The sequence below is a fragment of the Ambystoma mexicanum genome, chromosome 3q, assembly GCF_040938575.1.
Source record: "Ambystoma mexicanum isolate Mex_15411 chromosome 3q, UKY_AmexF1_1, whole genome shotgun sequence".
NCBI classification, from domain to species: domain Eukaryota; kingdom Metazoa; phylum Chordata; class Amphibia; order Caudata; family Ambystomatidae; genus Ambystoma; species Ambystoma mexicanum.
In genome coordinates this window covers 381,233,475-381,260,272 of record NC_090926.1, presented here as the reverse complement: position 1 = coordinate 381,260,272, position 26,798 = coordinate 381,233,475, and the positions used below count along the sequence as shown (strand labels likewise).

Below are 26,798 nucleotides of genomic sequence, written 5' to 3'. Positions count from 1 at the left end.
TGTATGAATGGATAAAGATTGCTAAATGACTGCAAATGATAATGTACATTATAAATGCCAATAAAAACAGTTTAAAATTAATAGGGTGCTGGAGGGCTTACCTAGTATCCCCTTTGTCTAGCTTCTCATGTAACATTTTTTATGTTACCCTTTTCTCACTGAATGGCTGGTGGCAGTGGATTCATTTTAACTACCATGGTGTGCATTTACCGCGGGCTGTGTTAGAAGCTGCAGTAAAGCACCCAAGGGTGCCATTTTTGTCAAAATGGCCCTGGTCGTCTTTTTTTCACCATTACTTTGTGGAAAGGTCCTTCTTGAGATTTACTCTGCGCGCCAAACCAGGTTTGGCCCCATAGTTCACTTTGCCTTTGGCGGGATTCACAAGTGAAGCCCACCTCTGGCTCTAGGGTGTCTGGGGTAGGCAGGAAGCGAGGGAGATGCCCGAAACTCCCTGTGCTTAGTCTCCTAGTAGACCCAAATGCACTCTGTGGTGATTGGCCGGCTGACTGTCCAGCAAGGACAGCCACCCTGCTGGGCGAGTGGCAGCTAGGCTGGAATGAATGGGAGAGAACTGAATAAAAGGCAAGGCTTTTGGCTTGGAAGGCAGAGTCGACCACTGGACGAAGGAACCGAAGAACAACTTGAAGAGGACGCCTGCTGCAACTACTGGACCGTTGGTTTGCCCGGTGAGGCCCTGCTGCTGTCCTGAAACTGCAAATTTGTATCGACAGAAGCCCCTGCAAGGACGACTTCTCCCTTTGAGTTGGTGGCACCAATCAACTCCAAAGTAAGCCACCTGGACATTCATCTCGGAGCTGGTTGAATTTCCACAGAGTTGCTGCTGGAAACAGTATAGCCAGGGAGAGGAACACCAGATTGTGTGCATTGCTTTTAGGCTGGCCCAGAGCTCCAGGAAGATCCTATGGACTCCCAGGAAGCAGGACTGATCGAGCCCGAGCCCCTCAACAGAGTGCAGGACCCAAGAAGCAAGGAATGTCCATCTAGACAGCCAGGAACCGCAGTGTTTCTATTTGCGATAGACTCACGGAGCTGAAACACCGAACAGCCACTGAACGTGAAGTTTGCCAGTTGCACGTTTTGACGGTCCGAGTGCAGGAGTCCCCCGACGTACTCCCTCTTGTCCCCACAACTGAGGCCCAGGAACAGTGAGATCTGCACAGAAACAGAAGTCATCAGCTGCATCTTTTCTTCATTTTACAAGGTACTGTACAAAGTCTGAGAGAACTTACCTCTTACTGTAGAGTTGCTTCCATCGTCTACTACTCAAGTCTAATCAGCTTGTGGCCCTACATTTGATTCTTTTCTTCAAAGAATTCTAAACATTGTGCAAAGACTTTCTACTTGCCTACAAAGTAGTGCTTCAGCTCACATAGGACTTTTGCTTATTGACTTTGGCTTAACCTCTTCTACTGAATGACTCTAAATGCAACAGTGATACATTAATGTCCCCAGCACCCTAGCAATTGAAGTCACCTGAGGGTGTGGGATGTGTCTGTGGGTCATCCAAAAAGGGTATCTACTGATTGAGAGATCTAAGATTGTTATTTCATGAAGTAGGAGTGGCTCAGCCAGTGGTGTCAGGCCAGCGGACAATGGGAAGATCTAGTGGTTGTCTCGCCAGCCCTCGTTCTCTCGCTGTGGTGGTGGTTGAGGGTGAACCTCTTGAAGGGAAAATCCTTTACCACCTGTTATGCAGAATTGCATGCAGTACCCTCTGGGGCAACCACATACAATTAGCACTACAGGCGTAAGCAAAACCAACCTTTGGTATAAGTCTGTACTACAGTTTGTGGTAGCGAGATGAGCAGCCAGGCTTATCGCAAGAAGGAATGCGCAGTACAAGAGGTTACACAGAGGTCTTACAATCACAGTGGTTCAAGTAGACACTTATACTCCAGGTTTCTTGGTAAAACACTTATTAATTTATTACACAATCATTTAGAAAACATTCACTAGAAGGGGGCAACTTAATATCATACACAAACTTCGACACCAAAACTAATACGTTTGAGCTAATTAGGCTCCCCTGAAATAGGAGCAAAATAGCATTTCAGTTACTTTAAATAGGAGGGCAAAGGCACAAGTTAATAGATCACATCACAATTACTTTCTTAGGCAGTGCAAATAGTTTCAGTTCACTAGAGGACTCAATTTTAGTTCAATAGGCCTAGGCCAAAGTCAGTGGACTAGTGTCTTGGATAGGAAAGAGCAGTTCTTGTAGTAAACGGTAAAGTCATTGCAAAAAATTGTAAAGTCAAGTTCTCAGCAACTTCGTGCCCCGGATCCCTTCCTTGTATCAGCCCGCCTCCGTCCCACCCATAGCCCCCGATTGGCTACCTGACATCCACACTCCAGCCGAGACCTAGTCCCGCTGCGAGCCGCCTCTGCGCGCCACTTTTACTCCCGGCTGCACACAGGTGAGGACCTCCATCTAGCCCCTCGCTTTTTGTGGGTTTTTCCATATAATAGTGTAATAGCACTCCAGCGCTTCCTTCGTGCCCCAAGTCCCTTCCTTGTTTCTCCCCGCCCCCGTCCCACCCATAGCCCCCGATTGGCTACCCGACATCCACACTCCAGCTGAGACCTAGTCCCGCTGCGAGCTGCCTCTGTGCGCCACTTTTGCTCCAGGCTGCACACAGGTGAGGCCCTCCATCTAGCCCCTTGCTTTTTGTGATTTTGCCCACATAATTTGGCTCCTTCCAGGTAAGGCTGCCCACAGCTCCCAGGCTCCCGGAACCCCAAAGAAAAAAAAAAAAAAAAAAAAGAAAAAAAACATACACCCGCGACTAGGCCCACTTTCATCCCCACCTTGCGACTTCCCTTCCCAGCTCCCCTTCCTGGACCCCAGCCCTCCCGCCTCCCATCCGGCCCCCGAGCCCTGATTGGAGCTTTGCTCCATGTGACATCTAGATTTGGTCCAGAAGCACGGCGAGTGTCGCGCCCTCATTCAACCGTCCCTCAGCAACATCTGTGTTGGCCCTGAGGCCCCATCCTAACCCGCAGTAGTCCTTCCCCACCCGCACCCCCTTCCTGCTTTTCCCTTCCGTCTCGCCCCGTGACCCATCCCAGAGGCAGGTAAGTGCGGCTGTTTCCAGAGAGCCTCCTGGGCCCATAGCATCTACTTTCTGTGCCCATTCCAGTGCCCCAGGGCCGTTGCTGCCCGCTGACCCTCTCCCCCGAGCCCCTGCTTCCCTCACTGGGAAGCCTTATTCACTGGTCCTCAGAGTGCAGCCCTCCGCCCGGTAGCCCTTGTGGCTAAAGGCCCCAACAGAGGAGGCTCCAGGAAGTGTCGGCAGGAGTCCACAGGGGAAGCCATGTGCCAGCCGTCAACCATCAACTACAAGGAGCAGTAAGGTAGGAGTGGCCTGGGTTAGGAGTAGATCAACCACTCTACCCTTTAATCCTAGCCATCCTAGAACGAATGATGTATGTGAATAGAACGGGTGACGTATGTGGATAGGACGGGTGCGTAGGACGGATGGAGCGGGCGAAGTATTTGGATGGAATGGGGACGCAAGGGGATGGAATGGGGACGTAGGTGGATTGAACGGATGAAGTAAGGGGAAGGTACTGATGTAACATGTGAAAGGTACGGGTGAAATATGTGGAAAGTACAGATGAAAAATGTGGATGAGTGCATAAAACAACTTAGAATTCACGGAAATGATCGGAGTGCGCGGAACGGGCTGAGTGCGCGGAACGGGCTGAGTGCGCGGAACGGGCTGAGTGCGCGGAACGGGCTGAGTGCGCGGAACGGGCTGAGTGCGCGGAACGGGCTGAGTGCGCGGAACGGGCTGAGTGCGCGGAACGGGCTGAGTGGGCGGAACGGGCTGAGTGGGCGGAACGGGCTGAGTGGGCGGAACGGGCTGAGTGGGCGGAACGGGCTGAGTGGGCGGAACGGGCTGAGTGGGCGGAACGGGCTGAGTGCTGAGTGCGCGGAACGGCGCGACATACATGAATGGTTTGGAATGCATGTAACGTTTGAAAGAGCATGTAAACCATCTCATCACATCACCATGCTTACTCTCCTCTTTACACCACCATTCAACTAGGACACAGATACTATGACACCATTCGGTATAGCTGTTCTCAAACCAACAAATGCCTCATACTCCACATAACTAACTAATCACTGCTGGTTTCAGACCCCCCAGCCAGGCGTTCTCCTCAGGCCTAACGCAGCCAGAACCGGTCTGGATAAAACCTGCCAGAACGAACACATACCCCTGATCTCTCAACCACCACACCTACCGCTATGAAGCAGTTATTACACCAATGCCACACCAACTGCACACATATCCGGTGCTCACAAGCACCTTTGACTCTCTCTACTCTCTCAACTGACTTGAACTTCGATTCCCGAGGGCGTTCAACCTACCAGCGCCTTCAGACCATACCAATGGTACATAAGGCGCTATATAAATGCAAAGTAACATAACATAAGTGTATTTGAGTGTTACTGTTAGATTACTGCTTCTGAAGAAGGCTTATTCTAACTGACTGATATATTAATAATTGTTTATTCAAGAAACCTTGGGTACAAGTTTATTTGAATAATTGTAACTGTAAATCTCTGTAACTCCACTACAGCTCACATTGACCCCTCTTGAGATAAGCCTGGCTGCTGAACACGCTACCAACACTGTAGTACAAGCTTATACCAAAGGTTGGGTTTCCTATACCTGTAGTCGGAGTCGTTTGTAGTGTTACCAGAGGGTACTGCATACAAACTTTGCCTAACACCTACATGTGTCAATGTTGAACTGGGAAGGACAGCAGGGAAAATGGAGTCAACATGCTCATCTTCTCTAGGGCGAATTATTACTGGACAAATATGCAAGACACTCTCCCCAATCACTTCATCACGGATTTGTTTTTTGTCTGCACCATGTGTCGCAATCTGCAATGTATTGCTTAGATCAATAAGCTCGCCAGACCACACCCCACCTTTCTTTGTGATTACATTATATTTTGTGAAATCTTTCATCAAACACACAATTTGATCGATCTGTTTAGATTGCAATATCTTAGAATCCAATATTTCAAATAACTTAGTTAAAGATACAATCGCCATGTGCATGGCATTTAAAGTGATCTCCAGCAGGGCGCTTTGGTGCCTTGGCGGAGTTGATAACAAGGGAAGTACAGTGGGTAACTGATCGGGGGCTGCTTCCTACCCACGGTTTGGTGCAAATCATACAAGGATATATCATGAATTGATATTTCGAATAAGCTCCGAGATTGATAAAGACTATTTACATGGCAACTAGCATCATTAATAGCAGAGAGAAGCAAAAGGCACTACAATAGAAGTGTTAACAGTCCGATTTGCACTAGCAAGTAAGGAAGTTGCATCCACTATCCCCTTGTCAGCATTCAACTCAAGGTTGATGATTACAGAAGATGCAGGCAAGTCATATTATCATCACCTGTCCGGGCAACTCTCCCTGATTAGACAAATCCACCACAGGCAAATTAATGTTAGGGGTTGGTGGATGGTCGCCAAAGGCAGAGATGATTTGGGTGTCGGAAACAGATAGGTTAAGTGAACAGGTGTTCGAGCTTCAGTTAAAGGCTTAATCCCAAATGCATTAGTGCTTGATTAACTTCCAGACACAACCGTGTGTAAATTATTGCCATTATCAGAATGAGGGCAACAAAAATCTCGTATGTCTCCCGCACAGTTCTTTTTATCTTGGGCAGATGAGGTCTGACCAGTCAACTTCCGTTTAGAAGCATTAGCAGGAGATTGCTTCAAAAGGAGTTGATTTTAGAAAAACCGAAGCACGCGATATCACCAGGTTAGCCGGCATACCTGGTTTCAAGGTATATTGTACACGAGTCACGGAATGCACAGGTCCAAATCAAAGCCCTTATAGTTCGGGGCAATGTATGTCAGCAAGGAAGCAGAAAAGTTCAATCCACTGGCTGCTCAAACAGTAAACTCTGCAGTCACAGCCAGTGAATACAATTACCTTCAGCAGTAACGCAAATCAAATCTTTCTCCTGCTGCTCAAAGAGCACTGCTCCGCAGTCACAGCCGAAGGTCAAGGCCAATCAGACTGTTTATCCACCACCTGTTTATCGTCAGCAACGCAAAATCACTGTTCACAAGGAATAACAGATGAAGAGCTGATAAACTGCCAGAAGCTAGACAGTTCTCTGTGACAGTCTTTTGAACTATTAACAGGCGGATTCAAGGAGCTGCATTAAGGGAAATCAAGTAAGTTTGTGTACTCGCTGCACTGTAACAAGTCTAGTCAAACGACAATGCTCACTCATTGAAGGCAGAGGTTTTATGTGTGGAACGTATTTTTAATTGCACAGATATTAGAAGCAATGCTAAAAGTCAGCAAGGCGGATGGTCTTACCGGCAAGCAAAGCGTGGGACGTCTGCCACACGCCATCCACCAGTCACAGACAAACTGCCAGCACACCGCGTATGTGCAGTGTATTTGAAGAAGGTTTCCTTGTTATTAGTGATGATAGAAAAAGACTAACACAGGCTAGCATAGGTCAATGGTAGAGCTGAAACAGCACAGACGCGTCCTCCAGTAATCCACAACACAAGACACATTGCCAGCACACCGCGCCTTTCTCTAGCAGGGTTAAAATCTCCTGCACAAGGAGCGGATCCAGAATCCTCAATAGGTGGTTGCCGCGTGCATTGTTCTGAGGTCTTCTTATAAAAGGAAGGTAATACCTGTGGGCTATGGTTTCCAAAGCCCAAGCAGCCGAAGTAATGTCTCGCCATTCTTGCAGATGCTGAGACAGTCTGCCCCCCCACTGGTGAACTGTGGCTCAAGACCTCAGAGTGGTTTTGTGGCGGCTGTTGCAGAGGCCGATGGTAAGGAGGCTGCTGCTTGAGCTGGCTTTGCACCTCTACCTCGTCCACCACGAGGAAACCTTCATTGGCCCCTTTGATTAGCCATTCCTCTCGCGTAGTAGTAGCGAGAAGATCTACCCCTGCACGGTTGACCACTAGGACGAAAAGGCCGAGGTTGCCCAATAGCGGTGCCTAAAGATTTGGCTGCTGCCTTTGAGGTCTGCAACTTCTCAAGGCTCTCGTCAGCCTTGTTGCCAAAAAGCATGTTGAGAAGCCTAGACTGCACATCTGGGGCAAAACCAGACTTCCTCAACCAGGCAAATCTGTGCATGACAGTGCCGGTAGCCATAGATCTGCTGATGCCATCTGCAAAATCCAACCCTGATTGAAGGGACTCGCACACTGCTTCTTTGCCATCCTTAATAGCCAAGAAGCCGTCCCTTTCTTCCCCTTAGGGAATATGCTCTGGCGCCATGGAGATACAGTCCCACGGAGTATATGAAAACTTTGCGAGGGCACAAGTGGAGTTGGCAGATTTCAGTGCCATGCTCCCTGCGGAAAAAAAAAATTCTTCCTCGCCCATCCATCTATGCGTTTATCGTCCCTATCAGGAGGGATGGTAGGGTACGTAGCCTGTTTTGAAGTAGCCGTAGCTGCCTGCACCACCAGACTCTCCGGAGTGGGGCGGTTCGACAAGTAGTCTGGGTCGCTACTGGAGGGGCAGTATTTTTTGGTGAGATTCTGGTCGACTGCCAGATGGGATTCCGGAGTCTCCAAGTTCCTAGTCACCCTCTTTTGCAGTGCCATATGATAGGGCAAAATGGGATCAGTCTGAGGACCCTTGTCTAGAGTGTCCGTTAGGTCGTCTTGGTAATAGGTTAAAGAGGGCCTACTTCAACCCAAATATTCGGTAACCTTTGACATAAGCTGACGATAGGACGAGTCAGCATGTTCCCTGGTTCAGGCTTTCTGAATTCCAGTTCTGGGGAGGTGTCGACCCTACTTGCTGTTTGCAAGTTTTCATATAAATCTTGCATTCCGCTTTCCTCAGAGAGGAAAGCTCTCTGGTACATTGGGCGTACAATATTGTAACGCCAACAGTGCATCCTTATATTCCTCCTACTCAAAAATAGAAGTCAGGGACTTGAAAAAATCCTTTTTCAGGAGAGGAGCATAAATCTGTAGTCGAAGACGTTGACGTTTTGTCAACGTCGATACATGAGGAACACTGGGCACCGACAGTGCGGCTGGCAAATGTGGCGCAGCCGGCGGCGAAGACTTTGGCGCTGATGTTGACTTCGAGGACTTAATAGGCATCGAGGGACTGGCGGGCGTGGAAGGCACTGTCTGCGTCAAGGGTGCTGATGGCATCGACGCCCTCGAATAATCACCATGTCTCTCGTGATCCTTGGTCTTCTCAGACCGGGGCCTATAGTGCTCCTGATGGGGATCAGGTCTTTTACCAGGCTGGAGGAAGTGCAGGTTTTCCGGCTTCTCCAGAAGGCACGGTCGGAGCATGGCTCTGCTTATCAAATATTTTCAACATCTCGACCCTGAACGCTTCCCATTTAGCTGGTGTTGAATATTTTTCGAGGGACATGCAACCCTTTTAGGGGAATCAACTGAAGACGACGACGGCGACAGTTGGTGCCTCCTCTTCGAAGACAAGGAGGAATGGAGGAACCACTCCTCGATCTAGAACGCTTGGCTTCTTCCTCCAGGGAGAGTCCTCCCTCAACTCGTCGGTCGAAGGCCTAGCGGTACGGGAAGGTGACTTTTTGAGGATTTTGCCTACCTTGAGTTTCCCCTTCCGTTCCCTCAAGGCCTTTCCTGTCATCGACTGACACTTGGAACACTCTGTAGTATCGTGGCTCTCCCCGAGGCACCACAGGCAGATGCGAGTCAGTTAGTGACATTTTTGAGCCACAATCTCTGCCTTTTTTAAAGCTGGTTTACAGCGTCAACTGAGTTGAAGACATATTTTGGACGATTTTCAAAGATTTCTTGTAACGTATGTCACAGAAGAGGCGCGCCGAATTTCACTCGGAGCAAGTGCTAATGCGGAAAAATGGAACTGAGGCCAACAGGCCCTTCGGGAGCTATATACACCCTTCAATGATATCACCCTTGACTTCGAGGGACATCGACTTGATCGATGCACATAGACTCTGCTGAAAAACAATTCTGAAGCTGGTCATTACATTTCAAAGATGGAATAAGTGGGAGGACACAATCCATTCGAAATACTGTATTACATTGCCTGGCCAGGGGCTATGCCCCTCGGCCCTGCCCCCTGCTCCCCACATCCCCACCCCTCAAAAGGACGAGAGAATTCCCCCAGTAAATTGCCAGCACTGTATACAACACAAACAGTTTCTAACAAGCAACCCTGCAGCTTAACATCGATTGACCTGGTTATAAAGGGGAGGCAACGTGACAGTGTATAATGTGGTGTGAAGTTACCTGGAGGAGGCGGCCCAATCCCAGGTGGGGGTGGCAAGGCAATGTTGACGACAGCAGGTGCGCTTGGATGCAAGTTGAAGAAGTTGGAGGGAGCTGCTTCTTCTTCTTCTACTGCTGTGGGTGCTGTTGCTGCTGTTGTCGTCGTCGCTGCTGCTGCTGCTGCTGGGGGCGGAGGTAGGGCTGTGGGACGAAACCACATACCGCAATCAGAAAGACCTTGAGCACAGTCGTCCTTGCCCCCCTTTTACTTAAACACCAAGGCTCCCTTTCCCATATCAGGACAGGAAGAGCGATAGTATACCAGAATACATCTAGATAGTAGGCTGTAGCTGGAAAGTCCTAACATACATCCAATTCATAACACTATTTTACCTGTAGCATTTACACTGGGTCTCTCCCTGACCAAGGCATGCCCAATCCTGCATACAGCCCACATTTGACTTTCAGTGAAGCAGTGTCCAACTTGCTTTCAACTGATCTATGCAATCGCGGAAATTAAACACATCACAGGCATGGCACAGTGGTGAGGATCCTCTTACCTCCCGGAAGTCCGGGAACTGGCTCCAGCCTTATTCCGGACTCTGTTAGCCCATCCCTTTCCTTCTCCTTCCCTCGGGCAGCTTGTGATCTAAGAAAACGGCCAAACGTTAGGACAGATTACCATGAGAGACTGAGGCTGTGCAGAATTAATCACCATTAAACATGTGGACAGTGACTAAAACGACTGAAAAAGGGGCAAGAATATAGAAGGCAAAATGAATGGCCATACCGCATGTATTACCAGAACCCTGATTAAGTGATCAGTAATAGTTTGCTCGGTCTTAAAGGAACCTTTATTTGAGGTCAAGAGGTGGGAGGTGATCGTTGGATGTCACTTTTGGAATAAATTGAATCAATCGTACGACCTTCCTGCCTTTCTGCGGCTCTGTTTTGTAAGTTGCCAACTATACACTACTGTTGCTACCTTTTAATTGGGGGCTGCAAATTGGGTTAAGCTAGGAGTGTAGGCGAGCAGACAAGCATCATGGAACGGGACAATGCGTTTTCAAAATGTGTTCAAAGTCTACGCTCATTGCTTTGCCAGTCTTCTTTTTTTCTCCAAGCAGGATTCCATACATGTGGGAAAACTGAATATGCTCTCTAACTGCATTTACCATGTAAAAGTGCCTGCGTCAAGAAGTATGCAACCTAGCTGGCAGAGCGGGTAAAACCGAAAAGAAACTGGAAAAGACTGAATTCTCCACAAAGGAACTACAGGAAACCGTTCAGATTTGAAGGCTAGAGTTCAGATGCTGCAGGATAGGGCTGAAGACGCAGAGGGATGGACAAGGGACAATGTCCGAATGCTGAGGTTGCCAGAGGGATCTGAAGCCAGAGACCTCACCACCTACAAAGAAAATATGCTCCTCCAGGAAATAGGCCCTGGGGCCCTATCACAGGGGTTCACAGTGGAGAGAGCCCACAGAGCGCAGATGAGAAGACCTCTCCAAGGAGCACCCCCTCGGCCAATCATTGCGAAAATCCTAAATTACAGAGACCAACAGAAAAACTTGGCTTTCCCTAGGTCAGGGGTGGGGGAATCCAGATTATACCATTCAAGTGCAGAGAAGAGGCCTATTTGTCCCAACTAAAGAAAGACTCGACATCAGGGCATAACATACATGCTCCTGTACCACGCAAAGTGGAAAGTAATCAAGGAGAAGCCCTTATTTTGTAGCCCCTCGAGGAAACGTATGCATGGATGGATGAGAATCGCATGGAGCCAATGCCGGAGAGAACAGGAGACACTAAAGGAACCTGCAGGTGAAGGGGAACAGCAACCTACAATTGCAATACAACCTGTAAAGACCCCCAACCTCTGGCATGGACCGATCATCACATGATCCCTCTTGAGGTCAACACCAATCAGGTACTGCCCAATAAACACCCCCTGGCACCAGCCTGTCCCACCAGGAATAAACGCAACATTACTGCTGAAGCCCTACTACCACTGGTCCTACCCACCCTCAATACTCTCCCAGCCAACGCTGACCTAAACCTGCTGATCGACACCTTCAATGATTCCATGGCTAGAGCAATGGACACCATTGCCCCCCTGAAAATACGCAAAGTCAAACCCAAAGCTCATCTGAACCTGTGGTACAGCCCTGAGCTCAGACTACTCAGAAAAGAGAAAGCCAGAGCACAACACACTTCGAAGACTAACCCCACCGCGGAAAACAAATCCAACCTCACTTTACAAAAGCGAGATAATCTGCACCAAAAAAGATGTATACAACACCAGGATTGTTCAGGCAGGTTCCTCCACCAAAGAATTATTTAAAATTCTGAAGGAACTAGAAAACCCCATTTCACCTCCAGACACCTGCCTGAAAGACAAATCCTGGTGCACCAGCATCCAAAACGCCCTCAACAACAACATTTCAGGACTCCAAACTAAAATTGAGGACAAACGTCAACAACTCTCCAATAACAAGGTCACCAACCCCAGCCCACCCACGCCAATCAATACTAGCTCTGTCTTCTCATTTAAGAAAGTCACTATCCCAGAAGTTCAAAAAATCATCACCTCCTTGAAACCCTCAAACTGCAAAGGAGACAGCAGCCCGGCACAGATCATAAAGGTTGCAGCCAGAGAGCTCTCCCCCTTCATCACCAAACTAATCAACCTATCCTTCACCAATAACTCGATCCTTAGCAACTTAATCATGGGTTCTCCCACTCCTAAAAAAACAATCTCTCGACCCAGCCATACCCACCAACTACAGGCCCATCACCACAGTCCCCTTCCTACTAAAAATCCTGGACAGAGTCGCCTACATCCAAATTCAGGAATACTTGGAATCCAACCAACTGTTAGGAATACGTCAATCTGGCTTCAGACCTCAACATGGAACAGAAACCGCCCTTGTTGATCTCAAAAGCCAGACTGATGAAATTAAAGATAAAGGCAATGCTGCAATCCTACTCCTACTGGACCTCTCAGCGGCTTTTGGCCTGGTCAGACATGAAATCCTTTGCAATCACCTTGCCACCGCAGCCCACTTCTCCTCCCCTGCCATCACATGGATACAATCCTTCCTGGCAAACAGACCCATGCGGGTCTTCTCCACAACAGCTGCAGCAGACCCCATCCCCATCACATGCAGGGTCCCACAAGGATCCTGTGCATCCCCCACTTTGTACAATATATTTACAAAGCCTCTATTTGACCAACTGGACTGTCTGGGTGTCACCTACACAAATTACGCAGATGACACCCAGATACTCCTCACCATCACAGGTAATTACCAAGCAGACTCCGCCCGGATCAACAAAATATTCTGCATCATTCAGGCATGGATGTCCTTGCATGGTCTCTGCCTGAATGATGAGAAGACGGAGCTCCTCATCGTCGGCTCCCCCAACACCCTAACTAAACTTAATCCTAGCTATAACAACATCAACATCGATGGCCACACCATCCCTATAGCCAAAAGCGTGAAAACCCTTGGCTTCTATCTAGACTCCCAGGACCCCCCTTGTTAATCTGCATATTTAAGTAACTTTGGGTCTCACCCTAAGTTACTAGGGGAATCCAGACGTGGACCCCTTGCTCACTATTCTTAGAGAGGCACAGATCCACCCTACTGATGAGGTCCAACCAGACCGAAACACGTGTCTGGGGTTTCTGTTGGTACTCTTGTTCAGAGGAGAATTGCCTAGCATTTCGGTGCTGGACTGCCCCAGGGCAGGACAAAGACTGATATGTCTGGGATATTTCTTCTTTGTGAAAGATAGTGAGCTAAAGACTCTGGGTAAGTCTCTCGTAACCAGGACTAATGTCTGGCAGAGGGACTCCCAGGACCCCCCTTGTTAATCTGCATATTTAAGTAACTTTGGGTCTCACCCTAAGTTACTAGGGGAATCCAGACGTGGACCCCTTGCTCACTATTCTTAGAGAGGCACAGATCCACCCTACTGATGAGGTCCAACCAGACCGAAACACGTGTCTGGGGTTTCTGTTGGTACTCTTGTTCAGAGGAGAATTGCCTAGCATTTCGGTGCTGGACTGCCCCAGGGCAGGACAAAGACTGATATGTCTGGGATATTTCTTCTTTGTGAAAGATAGTGAGCTAAAGACTCTGGGTAAGTCTCTCGTAACCAGGACTAATGTCTGGCAGAGGGACTCCCAGGACCCCCCTTGTTAATCTGCATATTTAAGTAACTTTGGGTCTCACCCTAAGTTACTAGGGGAATCCAGACGTGGACCCCTTGCTCACTATTCTTAGAGAGGCACAGATCCACCCTACTGATGAGGTCCAACCAGACCGAAACACGTGTCTGGGGTTTCTGTTGGTACTCTTGTTCAGAGGAGAATTGCCTAGCATTTCGGTGCTGGACTGCCCCAGGGCAGGACAAAGACTGATATGTCTGGGATATTTCTTCTTTGTGAAAGATAGTGAGCTAAAGACTCTGGGTAAGTCTCTCGTAACCAGGACTAATGTCTGGCAGAGGGACTCCCAGGACCCCCCTTGTTAATCTGCATATTTAAGTAACTTTGGGTCTCACCCTAAGTTACTAGGGGAATCCAGACGTGGACCCCTTGCTCACTATTCTTAGAGAGGCACAGATCCACCCTACTGATGAGGTCCAACCAGACCGAAACACGTGTCTGGGGTTTCTGTTGGTACTCTTGTTCAGAGGAGAACTGCCTAGCATTTCGGTGCTGGACTGCCCCAGGGCAGGACAAAGACTGATATGTCTGGGATATTTCTTCTTTGTGAAAGATAGTGAGCTAAAGACTCTGGGTAAGTCTCTCGTAACCAGGACTAATGTCTGGCAGAGGGACTCCCAGGACCCCCCTTGTTAATCTTCTATCTAGATGCCAACACCAACCTCACCAAACACACCAATATGACCGCCTCAGCCGCCGCATACACTGGCAAGCTCATTAGGGCCAGCAGACCATTCCTACCACCTAACAGCTGCCTCACCCTTGCCAGGGCCCTCATACAATCCTAACTAGATTACTTCAACAGCCTGTACCTAGGTGCTAACAAATCCGTACTCAACAAGCTGCAGGTAATACAAAATAACGCCCTGCGCGCAGCCCTCAACATTCCTAGAGAAGAGCATATCTCTGCTACTACGAAAGCCTGCAAATGGCTATCCATACACCAGAAAATTGATTTTAAAACCATCCGCCTCACGTACAAGTCCCTCAATCATCTAGCACCACCATATCTAGCTAATAAATTCACCATGAAACCTGCTACCAGATCCACCAGATCCTCCAACACTATGCTTGACAGTGCCCAGGTTCCACCTAAAAAGAGCTGGAGGGGCAAGCTTCACAGTACTTGCCCCCCAACTCTGGAACACCCTACCTCTCAACATCAAAACTATTGAATCCTTCCAGATCTTCAGGAGCCAGGTCATCAGCTGGCTCCTAAACAAAGAATAGCCCCACTAACACCAGAACTTACACCTCTGTGCGGTAACTGGTTAGGTACTGTATTCACATTGAAAATTGTATATTTTGTGTATTGTATGTGCCCTGTATATTGATAACTGTATATATATGTATATATTATAGGTGTGTACGAAGTATGTAACACAAAGATACTTCTCAACACTGTAACCATATTCTTAAGCGCCCTTCTACCCCTCGGTTTGGAGCGCTATACAAATAAATAAACAAACAATTGACATTGGAAGCACGATCCTGATCGGAAAACAACAATGAGGAGCCCAGGAACTTCGTTTATAAGACACTATCCAGACAGTCGGTCACTGGCCAGTGCAATTGGGTGAGTGGGTGAGACCGGGATTCCCATGTTCACAGTCTGCCCTCTTACCCAATCCGCCCGGGAGCACAGTTTACTCCCCTAACGAGTACTACTCGACCACCAAATACCGAGAGAACCCGGGTACAAATGGTGCTTAGGCCTCTACGGGTGAACCCCGGTGAGCGGTTTGTTAATGTTGAGGGTAGTTTTGTTAAATCACAACACGGCTTTGTTAATCATACAGGACGATGCACGACTGGAACCCATGGGGTTGTAGTCCGGTGGAAACAACAGAGGGAGCTCTTGGATACAATGGAGAGAACAGAAGTACAATGGAAGGGAAAAACCTGACAGACAAAATCTCCTCCTGGAATGTGAGGGGGCTAAAACTATGTAAAGAGGGTGAGAGTAGCAGCGTATCTATGCTGTAAAGGTATCCAGATTTCTCCGTTACAGGAGATGCATTTCACATCAGAGACAGTCCCAGGTAATGAAAAAAATGGGGTGGGAAGGGATTTGGTTCAATGTATTCAAATTATGCAAGGGGAGTCCTCACTTTGGTGGCTCCTACAGTGCCCTTCCAGCTTCTAAAAGCGCAAATAGACACTGAGGGAAGAATGGCACCGGTTCACAGGTTGCTGGGCAAGAAGGAATATGCTCGATTAATACCTATGCACCCAATCATAGCGCGACCACCTTTTTTTTAGGTCTCTATACACTAAACTGACTCCTTACAGAAGCAGGACATGGATCTGGGGAGGGGATTTCAAATGCACTATACATCCAGAACTGGACAAATCAGACAATAGAACACTACATCTAGCCCCCACAACCAAAGCCCTAAGAGCACTAATAAAAGATCTAGAACTGCAGGAGATTTGGAGATGGGTACACGGACCAAGTACAGAATACTCATTCTACTCGTCTCTGCATAAACTACATACGAGGATAGATGACATCCTCACAGGAAAAGACCAACTGGGCGAAGTTGTAGATGGCTCCTATGAGGGAAAGACACTCTCAGATCATTCACCACTAGTGGTTTGTATGACTACTCAGCAAGCATCCCACCCTGGTACCCACAGAAACCCTAAGAGACACCCCCTTTAAAGATGAAGTAAGCAAGCAGAAGAATACTTGGCTTTAATGTGAGCAGTGTCAAGGAAATGGGGATCGTCTGGGACACCGTCAAGGTGGTGATAAAAGGCACAGCCATAGCCAAGACAGGGGGAGTAAGGAAATAATTGAAGTGTCTACTGGCAAACACTGAGGCCAAGCTACAAAAGTTGGAGGGATCTGGAAATAAGATAGAGGATTCAGAAGGGGAACTCATCAAGCTCAGGCGGAAATGCCTAGAACACTGGGAAAGACTGGGATGATATAGCTATGCAAAATATAGTCGAGGAGACCCGAAAAGGAATAGTAGCAATAATGGATGAATGTGGAGAAAGATCACAAAAATAAATAAACACGACCTTTAGAGTCTTCTACTGTAACCTCTATGGGGACACCGGTGATACCAAGAAAGGGAAATAAACAAGACCCTGACAGATATTGGCCTGCCTACACTGACAGCAGAGCAGACAGAAATGCTAGACGCAGCAATCACAGCAGAAGAGTTGAGAGGCGACAGCTCTACTGCCAACAGGCAAAACCCCCTGCAGAGACGGCCTTCCAGCAGAGTTTTATAGAGAGTTTGCAGACATGGTGACCCCACAATTACTCCTGACCCTCGAGGAAGCACTTGAAAAAGGGAAACTACCCAATAGTATGGAAGAATTCATCATACTACCGAAACCAGGTACAGACAAAAGACTTTGCGAATCCTATAGAACAAGATCACCAATTAAGAGACACCAAAATCCTCACAGCTGTACTAGCCGAAAGGCTATAAAAAGAGTGATTACAACATTAATGCACCCGGACTAAACGGGATATGTCGCAGGCAGAGCAACAACACAAAACCTTAGGAGACTTCATGCCATAATAGACGGTATCCGGACAAGGCCGGAAGGCTATGCAGTGGTGGCACTAGATGCCATCAATGCGTTCAATTCGGTCAGATGGGAATGGTTTGCCTCCCTGAGGAGCTTCGGCATAGGAGACACCATTATGAGGTGGATACACATACTCTACTCGTGCCCTAAGGCAAGAGTATGCACTGGGAAACATATTGGAACAGTTCCCAATCCAAAGAGGCACAAAACAGGGCTGTCCCATGTCCCCCATGTTATATATTCTAGCAGTGGAACACCTAGCAATATTTAGGAGGAAAACATTCAAACACACAGGACTCCAGGTTGACTGAGTGCAACGCTATAGCCCTGTACGCAGATGATATGATGTTATGGACCAAACCTCCAGAGGATAATCTGGAGTCGTACGTCAAGGTCCTGGAGAACTTTGCGATACTATTGGGAATCTTGGTCAGAAAAACAAAATCCTACCTCTTCCCGTTGGTGGGGTGGGCAGGGGTAGACTAGAAACACCCCCCACACCTGGGACTACAATGCAAGGCTCACACCTTGGTACCTAGGAATTAATATTTACCATAATACGAGAGTCATGCATCATTATAATACAAGAAAACCAAGTCTGGACTGGAAGCTTCCATCAAATTTTGGGAGAAATTGCCCCTCCCAGTGATTGGCAGAATAGCACTCCTGAAGATGGTAGCCCTCTCCCGCCTATTGTACCATAATGTCCCATATCTCATATCTCATACCCAGAGCCTTTTATAGAGAGCGGACCTCACTACTAAGCAGCTTCACATGGGGTTGTGGAAGAAGAAGAGTAGCCTTAAATGTCCTATGTAGAGTATATGCAGAGGAGGGACGGGGGGGGGGGATTTGTGCCTCCCACACTTTGAACTTTACCATTTAGCAGGAAAGCTTCATCATGTGGCAGAATGGTTAGCGGACTCAAACAGGCGACCACATCCTGATGAGCTCCAGTATAGCCCTGTTCCTCCTAAAAGAAGTGCTGTGGTTAAGAGAGAAAAGGATTGTAGACACTCCAAGCTTACTGCAGTTGGGTAGGCAGACATGGACCAGAACCAAAGCAATACTGAAAATGGGAGAACCCTACTCCCCTCAGATCCCCCTAGCAGCCATACACTGAGACACATAGGAACACTTCCTTCAAAGCCAGAAACACTGGTAGGAAAAGGGAGTAGCGACGCTAGTGGACCTCTGCAGATGAGCTTCTAACATTTCAAGATCTAAGGGAAACAGCTGAGATGCACACGGGCCAGTATGCCAGAATGATTCACACGCTAAAAAATAAATGGCCAGACTTCCCGAATCAGAGAAGAGAATGCGGTACTGGGGCTGCTATATGATGTGTCAGAAGGCAGACATACAGTATCTAGAATATATCAGAAATTGTTAGAAGCGATAACCAGGGACCTGCTTGAAGGGAAAAGGGCATGGGAGACAGAGATCGGCAGATAGGAACAAGTTACTTACCTGTAACTGTTGTTCTCCAGCATGGTATGGCATGGATTCACATGCTCATGAATATTCCCCCGCCAGGCTGGGAATCCTCGGTAAAGAAAGAAATCAGTTTCACTTTCATTTGTGAACGGTCTGTCTCCTAATAACCAATCACTAAGCTCTGGGTCATACTGCCCCCAGCCAATGACTGCCCTCTACCCAAACCCCTCTTCAAGCAGCCATCTTCAGATTTGGTAGCATGTAAAGTGGCAGTAGGACCAAGAGAAGAGCCGCAGAGGGGTAAGCGGGAGGGTTCGCATGTGAATCCATGCCTGACCCATGCTGGAGAACAACAGTTGCAGGTACGTAACTTGTTCCTTCTCCAGCATGGGATCTGGCATGGATTCACATGCTCATTAATAAAGAATACATACCAGTACACACATGCAAAACCATGCAAAGGCTCAAAATAAGCATCTCTTACCTCCTCACCACGCTCACCTTCAAGCAAACAGGTTGCGCAGCACTGCTTGGCCGACTCTTGACGCCTCCCTGCAATCCCTGTCGATGCTGAAGGTGTGCATCAACCTCCACGTAGCAGCCCTGCAGATGTCCAGCAGGGGCACACCAGACAGGAAAGCCGTAGTTGCAGCGATCGCTCTGGTCGAATGGGCGCTCGGACGGCCAGGCAACAGTCGGTTTGCCAAACGGTGACAATGAGTGATGCAGCCAGAGAGCCACCTGGAAATGGAAGCCTTGGAGAGGGCCTTCCCATGGTTCACAGGATCAAAGTTCAGACGTCCTCCGGAAACTCTTTGTGCGGTCCACATAGAACTTAAGCGCTCTAGCCACATCCAGCCTCAGCCGGCGACAAAGTCGTCGGAAAAAATACAGGTAACAAGGGCTGGTTTAGATGAAAGTCCGACGGCACCTTGGCATGAAGGAGGGGTGCGTCCGCAGCACCACCCTTGTGTCGTGAAAAGTTAAGTAAGGTGGCTTACAGGACAGGGCCTGAATCTCTCAGACTCGTCGTGCAGAGGTGATGGCCACGAGGAACGCGGTCTTCTACGACAAGAACTTCAGCTGAACTGTCTGCATAGGTTTCGAATGGAGGGCCCAGGAGCCTAGTTAGTACCACGTACGAGTTCCCACGTCGGGGCTGGAGCCTTGACCAACGGGAACGAACGGAATAGTCCTTTGACAAGCTCCTTAACCAGATGGTGTGACCATAACAACGACCATCCCGGAGATCTGGTGCAGCGGGAGATAGCCGCCAGATGAACTTGGAGGCATGGGCCAGTCCTGCTTTGGCCAACGACAGTAAAAACGGTAGCACCTGCAGAGCCGTGACTCGTAGACGGTCGATTTTGTGTGCACAGCACCAAACTGTGAACCTCTTCCAGTTAATTCCATAGCACGATGCTCTGGCCTTGGCAAACACCTCCTTGCAGTCTGCTGGGAGATCGTAACCCCTGAAATCTAACGCTGCAGGAGCCAGGCCTTCAGGTTCAATGATCCTGGGTCATGGTACAGAATTGCACCGCCTTCCCTAGCGAGAAGATCTGCAACCACCGGAAGGTTGACTGGAGGGGACGCTGACATGTCTAGAAGGTCCGGGAACCAGATCTGCCTCGGCCACGCCGGTGCAATGAGGATCATCCTGCACCGGGACCGTCTGAGTTGATTGACTAGTCGAAGAAGCTACGGCAACGGAGGGAACGCATACAGAAACAGGCCATCCAAGGGGAATGAGAATGCGTCACCCCATGCTCCCCGACTGGGGAAACCTGCTGGCGAACCTCCGGCACTTGGTGTTCGTCGCTGTCACAAATTGATCGATCTGGGGATTGCCCCATCTGCGGAACAGGTGATCCACTTGGTCCTACCCCATCTGTGGAACAGGTGATCCACTTGGACCTGCCGAAGCTCCCACTCGTGGCAGGAGCGCAGCTCCCTGCTGAGAGAGTCGGCGACGGCGTTCTTCACTCCTGCCAGATGAAACGAGATGAGGAACATCCCGTGGGCGACGGCCCAGGGCCATCGGTCCTGTGCTTCTCTGGAGAGCACCGGGGATCTGGTGCACCCCTGCTTCCTTATGTAAAACACTGTGGTGGTGGTGTCGGTGAAGAGCCACACCACCTTGCCCTTGAGGGACGGAAGGAAAGACTTCAGGGCCCAAAACACTGCCCGCAGTTGCAACACTTTGATGTGCAACGCTCTCTCCTCCAGTCGCCACAGCTGTCTTGCATGAAGACTTCCGGTGCAAGCTCCCCATCCTTCCAGGGAGGAGTCTGTCGTGACCGTCTCTTGGTGCAGTGGGGTATGGAAATCCACGACTCCGGACAGATGTGCGTGAATGCCCCACCACCTTATCGCCCGACGGAAGTTCCCGTCTAGCTCGATCTTGACACTTGGATCCAATGGGCGTCGAGGAACTCCTCTAGCAGGCGCATCCGTAGTTTGCACAGCCGGATGAAGAAGATGCATGATGACATCATGCCGAGCAGATACTGGATGGTCCTCACCGTTGGCGACCTCCAACAGGCATTGCACCTTGCCCAAGATGGCGGCTATCCTTTCTTCCAACGGTGACGCTAGGCACAACACCGTGTTGAGCCAGATCCCAGAAACAGCACATCCTGCGATGGCGTTAAGTAGGACTTTGCATAGTTGACCGAGAACCCCCAGGTCCATCAGTAGGAGGATGGTCCTCGCCGTGTGGTCGACGGCGATGTCATTGGAACTGGTCCAGATGAGCCAGTCATCCAATAAGGGTAGACGTGAATCCCTTGTAGTCGCAGATGCGCTGCCACACAAGCTAGGCACTTGGTGAAAACCCTTGGCGCAGACTTCAATCCGAATGGAAGGGCCTTGAATTGGTAGTGCTTCCCTTGAACCACAAAGTAGAAATTTGCGGTGCCCTTTGTGAATGAGGATGTGAAAGTACGAATCCTCCAAGTCCAGAGACGACAAAGTCCCCCTCTTCGAGCTGTCCGAGCACGTGCTGAAGGGTAATCATCCGGAACTTTTGAGACTTGATACATATGTTTAGTCGGCGGAGGTCGAGGATGGGCCTCCAGCCTCCGGTCGTCTTTTTCACGATGAAGTACCTAGAGGACACTCCGGAGCCCCGGAGCCTCTTTGGGACGAGCTCTATTGCACCTTTTCTTAGCATGGCCTGCACCTCCACCAGCAGCTTAGGGATGTGGTTTTCATGCCGGGCCACTGGTGGTATACGGGGACACTTCCGCTGAAATTCCAGGGAGTGTCCATGGGCCAGAACGTCCAGCACCCAACGGTCAGTGGAGATTGTCTCCGACACGCTGACGAAGTTCGCCAGCTGGCCTCCCACCAGGGTGCACGGGTGGGGGGCCGGCACCATGGCCGTTTCAATCCTGCTTGGATGTCGAAGGGCCGCCTTGGGGACCCCGACGACGACATCCTGCTCCGAATGCCTTGGAACGGCCCCCGTTGGTTTCCTGGCCCAAAAACGGGAGGGCTGGCGGTAAGAAGTGGAGCCCCCGCCGAAACCCTCGGACGAACCTTGGTACTTACTGCCTGAGGGCCGAAAGGACGGCCTCTGTTGAAGAGTGCTCAAGGCCCGTGTCGTCTCAGTGTCCATCTTCATAGCTTGCAGAGACTCATCCACTGCTTTCCCGAAGAAATTGTCCCCGTCGAAGGGCATGTCCAACACCTTTGACTGAACCTCCTGATGAAAGTTGGTGGCCTTGAGCCAGCCGAAACGATAAAGGCAAACGTTGTTGCCCATTTGGCAAACTCTGCATCAGCGATGTGCGTGGCCATTGTGATGGCGTGGTCTGACACCACTTCGCCTTCCTGCAGAATTTCCAGCACCTCCGACCTCTTGTCATCAGGGGGGGCGGGCTAACAGGGGTAAAAGGGGGCAAGGAGGTGGAGGGTGAACTCTCCTCTTCCTGGCCGTTGCCAAGCGGGGTTGGGGGGGGGGGGCACTGGCACAATGGGCATCCTTGTCCGTGTCTCAGAGACCAGCATATGCAGACCTGAGAGAATGTCCACCGAGAGGTCTCAGGAGGTAACTGAGGTGGGGTTAGCAGCTGAGGTGGATGCGGAACAGGCAGCTGGGGCACCGGCTGTGCACCCAGGCAGTCGTCGCCATGCTGCTCTTCCTCCACTGTGTCCTCGGCTACGTCGAAACGCTTGTCGTAGGGCCTGCTCCCTACGTTCTCCTCCTGGATGGTTCGCAGGCAGGTGAGCTCCTCCTCGGAGGAGATATCCGTACCCTGGAGAGCCACCGCACCTCCCCCCTTTCTTCTCTTCCAGAGGTGAAGGTCTAGTGGAGAGGAGTGCCATCTTCTTCTCTGGGGTCTTCTCTCTGGGCCGGATAGCAACCTCCCTTCTGGGAGGAAGGGACACTCGCCTTCGGGGTCACGCCCGGCGGAGCCACCTAGGCAGCCTTCACCAGAGACGCCACCACCCCCTCGATGGAAGGCTGAACCTTCGGCAGGTGCATCTGGGCCTTGTCCTACTTGGCCTTCTCCTTAGGGGGGAGGGCCTGAACACGGATTCCACCTTGGTCTTCTCCGGTAGGGCGGACTTGGGCCTCTCCTCGTGTTTGCCCGGATGATCCGACTTCCTCTTAGCCGAAGATCCAGAGCGTTGACTGGTGACGGGAGGCTGGAGATGTAGAACGCGCCCTGACCACCGAGGAGCCCGTCGCATCGGCGCTCCCGGTGACAGTGGACTCGCAGTGCTTATCCTTCTGTTGGACTCCCCCGGGAGGGGCGCCCTCAAAAAGGTCTTAGAAGCCTGCTCAGCCTTCTTGGAGCTGGGAGAGGCATGCTGCTGGGACCTCACCCATTGCAGGGACCTTGGCCTGTAGCCACTTGTTCAGCCGCCTGCACTGATCCTTCATCGTGCGAAGGGCCATCTCCTGGCAAAACGCACAATCCTCCTCCTTGTGCACCAGGTACAGGCAGTACAGACACTCAGAACGCTTGGCGTCCTAAACGACATTCCGCCAGCCGCAGCAGGAGCAGATCTTGAACAAGTGAGTTGAATCCTTCTCTTCCGACATGTTCCACGCAGCCTAGTCCTGAGGAATCTTCTGGAAGCCTCCACAAAGAAACTTGATGAATTTCACCCTTGATGGGCGCTGAAGAATCTGAAAACGGGTCCCTGTTAATCGGATAGGTTGATTGATGGATCACAAGGCCAGATTGACCGAAATAGAGTAATACTCTTCCAAAAAGCGAACAACGCAATAAAAGCTCGAGAGCTAAACACAAGGACTCCCACCACTTGAACGTGCGGTAAAAGATCTGAAGACTGCTGCCTGAGGAGTGGCTTAGGTAGAGGGCAGTCATTGGCTGGGGGCTGAATGACCCAGAGCTCAGTGATTCGTTATTAGGAGAAAGACACTTCAGAAGTGAAACTGATATTTTCCTTTACCTAGGATTCCCAACCGGACGACGGGGAATATTTATGAACATGTAAATCCATGCCAGACCCCATGCTGGAGAACTTACGGAGAAGGAATGGTTGAAAGCAATGCTGTACCCAAAGAAAGTATCACGAAATGCCAGACTAAAACTGACAAATACTACACATTCTATAGGGTATATATGACCTCAGAGCCAATATCAAATTTTCCACGCACAGAGGTTAAAAAAAATGCCCAAGATGCAGAGGGCATACAAGGGCCCAAAAAATACCAAACCAATGAATAGGATGATAGACGTGGCCTGGGTACTGGCAAAAATGAGAATGGCAATGGCATGGAAGACACAGGAAGGCCCACATATAGATGGGTGGTGGGAAGACCTGAAGAGATGGTCCATGGCGGAGGCGGTGGTGCTGTATGAAGCACTCAAACAGGGAGGGAAGGAACGTTCTGAGGATATAACGACTTGGAAGGCACTCGTACGCGCACTTTCACCTCGGCAGATGATAAACCCCCATGAGAAAACTGGTATACTGAATATTCGCACTGACTTCAGGATGGAAAATAACTTGAGGAAGGGAGAGGAAACCAGCTCATCATAAGATCTAAATACCCAAGGGACAAAAGGGAAGAAAAAAAACTTGAGAACAGCCGTGCTCACAGTTCCAGATTGAGTTAGGGTTAGGGAGGGAGATGGGGAAAAGGAGGGGGGGGGGGGCAATCATAAGTAATATATAAAAAAAAAAAATTATATATATATATATAATTTTTTTTTTAAATCAACGTGATTATGTATGTAAGGGTCCAAATCTTATGACTAATAAATACACATTTTTTTTTAAAAAAAAATTTGCTCCTGATGGATCTTCTACTGAGCATCAGCAATTGTGAATGAGGAATCTGGATGCTGCCCCAGAACAGCGAAGACTAACCCTTTTGAACAGCAAGATCGGCACTCACCTGCCCCACTTTACGTTGAGCCGTCGGCCATTCACAATCAATTTGTTAAAGGATTTCTCTGCTGCCACCTCCGCCGCCTGCCTCGTGGCAAACTGGATGAAGGCACATTGCTGCCGTTGCACCACAGTGATGGTACGTATCTCACCAAACTGGTAGAAGTGATTCCTAAACAAAGGATAAACAGAGGGCACACTATTAGTTCAATTACTTTAAACCGTTTTTCTTTCACAACTATGCATGATCTGCCCGGTCACTTTATTATGTACCCAAACAAAATACATGATCTTTGCTAGTTTACAAAAAGCTGCCAACAATGTGGCACGACCAGCAACAGTTTAACAAATGCGCTCAGCTCTACGTTTAAAAGAATTCTGCTTTTGCACTCGCCCGGCCCCCACATGCCACTGTCGAGCACCCCACCTCTCACATCCAGACACGTAAAGAATTCTGCACATATTCAGACATTTTTGTGTGAGGAAAGCCAAAAAAGGGCAACTTATAATTAGAGTAAAATAAACACATTCGAGAGATTGGCCTGAAAGGTCAACATAACATTTATTTTCCTTCAAATAATGACAAGCACAGGCTTTTTTTTTAAAAAAAAAAAGAGTTTGAAAGTCATCAACAAATCTAACTGCAAGCGGAAGACAAGGTGAGGCACATGTGGGGACTGCTAATGTTTTGGAAACAACCCAAATACCACTGGAATCCCATTTAATAGTTTGAACACTGCCAGCTCTTTTTTGCTACCGAAATCCCCCCTCTAAGAATGCAGGGTTTCATCGTCGGACACACAGAAGATAATTTCATATTGTGCTTAAAGCTGAATGCTCTTTTCCTCCTGCTTCTAAGCACGGTTCCCACCGCATTGCCAGACTTAAGAGATTAACCTCAGAAGAACCGAGTCGGCCCCGCAGTGTATTAGAACGTGCGCGAAGCCCACACGTCAGACGCAAGCATTCCACCCAAAAACAGACTTCATCCTATTTGAACCATATCGCATATGAAAACAACGTGAGCATAGGTGGCGAAGAAAGGTGAGTAGAGAGGGCAGAAGGAGTTCGGTTGAGTAAGAAGAGGGGCACGCTGCATGCGTGGCTGACTGAGCAGCACCCGTGAATAGGTAACTGCTACACACGCACCAGGCGTTAGCGGTCACAAACCTCATTCGAGCTAAGAAAGAAATATTAGCTGGAGGTCAGTGGATACGTTTTTAAATATTATGACCAACTACTGTATTAGGGCAATATTGGAAGCAATGACTTGAGGCAGTTTGCGGTCTGGTCTCACTGTAAAAACAAATAGGGAGTGATATTGTGGCCCTACTGAGGAACAATTGCAATTAAAGTGAAAAGATTTGGCAAGATGGTTATGCCAAAGTACCACGAATCGCTGCCATTTGCGTGGTCTCCAGGCGCTCATAAGGAGCAGGCCCTCAGTGTCCAGGGTGTTTTTTCCCTTGAAAAATGACAACCAGTGGAAGTGTGCTTGGAGAGGAAGTAATGGAGCTAAACAGAAAATAAAAAGAGAGCTAAAACAGGCTTTAAAAAATAAAATAAAAGATCTGAAGGAGTCTTCTTGGTCCAAAGGCGATCGAGAGGAAATGTACACTAGAAACCTAATTTAACAGCTGTGGCGACAAGGACGGACAATGTCGTCGTCCACGTTACCTGTGGAATGCTTAGGACGTGCACACCCACGTCCTTCTAGTACTTGTTCATTAAGGTGCTTAGCACTGCAACAGTTACTAAATGCAAGATTGCTTATTTGTTGGACGTCTGCATTGTGTAGCATTTGTGGATAACAGAATACGGATAAACTAGCACTACGTATTATTTGAACTTGTAGGAAATATGAAGGTAAACAGCATCATTCTTAAAAGATAAAGCATAAGAAGGAGT

General features: G+C 49.0%; 1 protein-coding gene across 1 annotated transcript in view; it reads right to left on the bottom strand.

Annotated features, from left to right (window-relative positions):
• The window catches only part of RBM22 (RNA binding motif protein 22), a 124,495-nt gene that overhangs the window by 42,452 nt on the left and 55,245 nt on the right, over positions 1-26,798 (bottom strand). The window contains exons 8-10 of the mRNA XM_069654036.1: positions 24,898-25,062; positions 9,850-9,938; positions 9,311-9,490 (exon numbers count right to left, since the gene is read on the bottom strand). Of these exons, the coding sequence (XP_069510137.1) occupies positions 9,311-9,490; positions 9,850-9,938; positions 24,898-25,062 (434 nt within the window). The remainder of the gene's footprint in view (positions 1-9,310; positions 9,491-9,849; positions 9,939-24,897; positions 25,063-26,798) is intronic.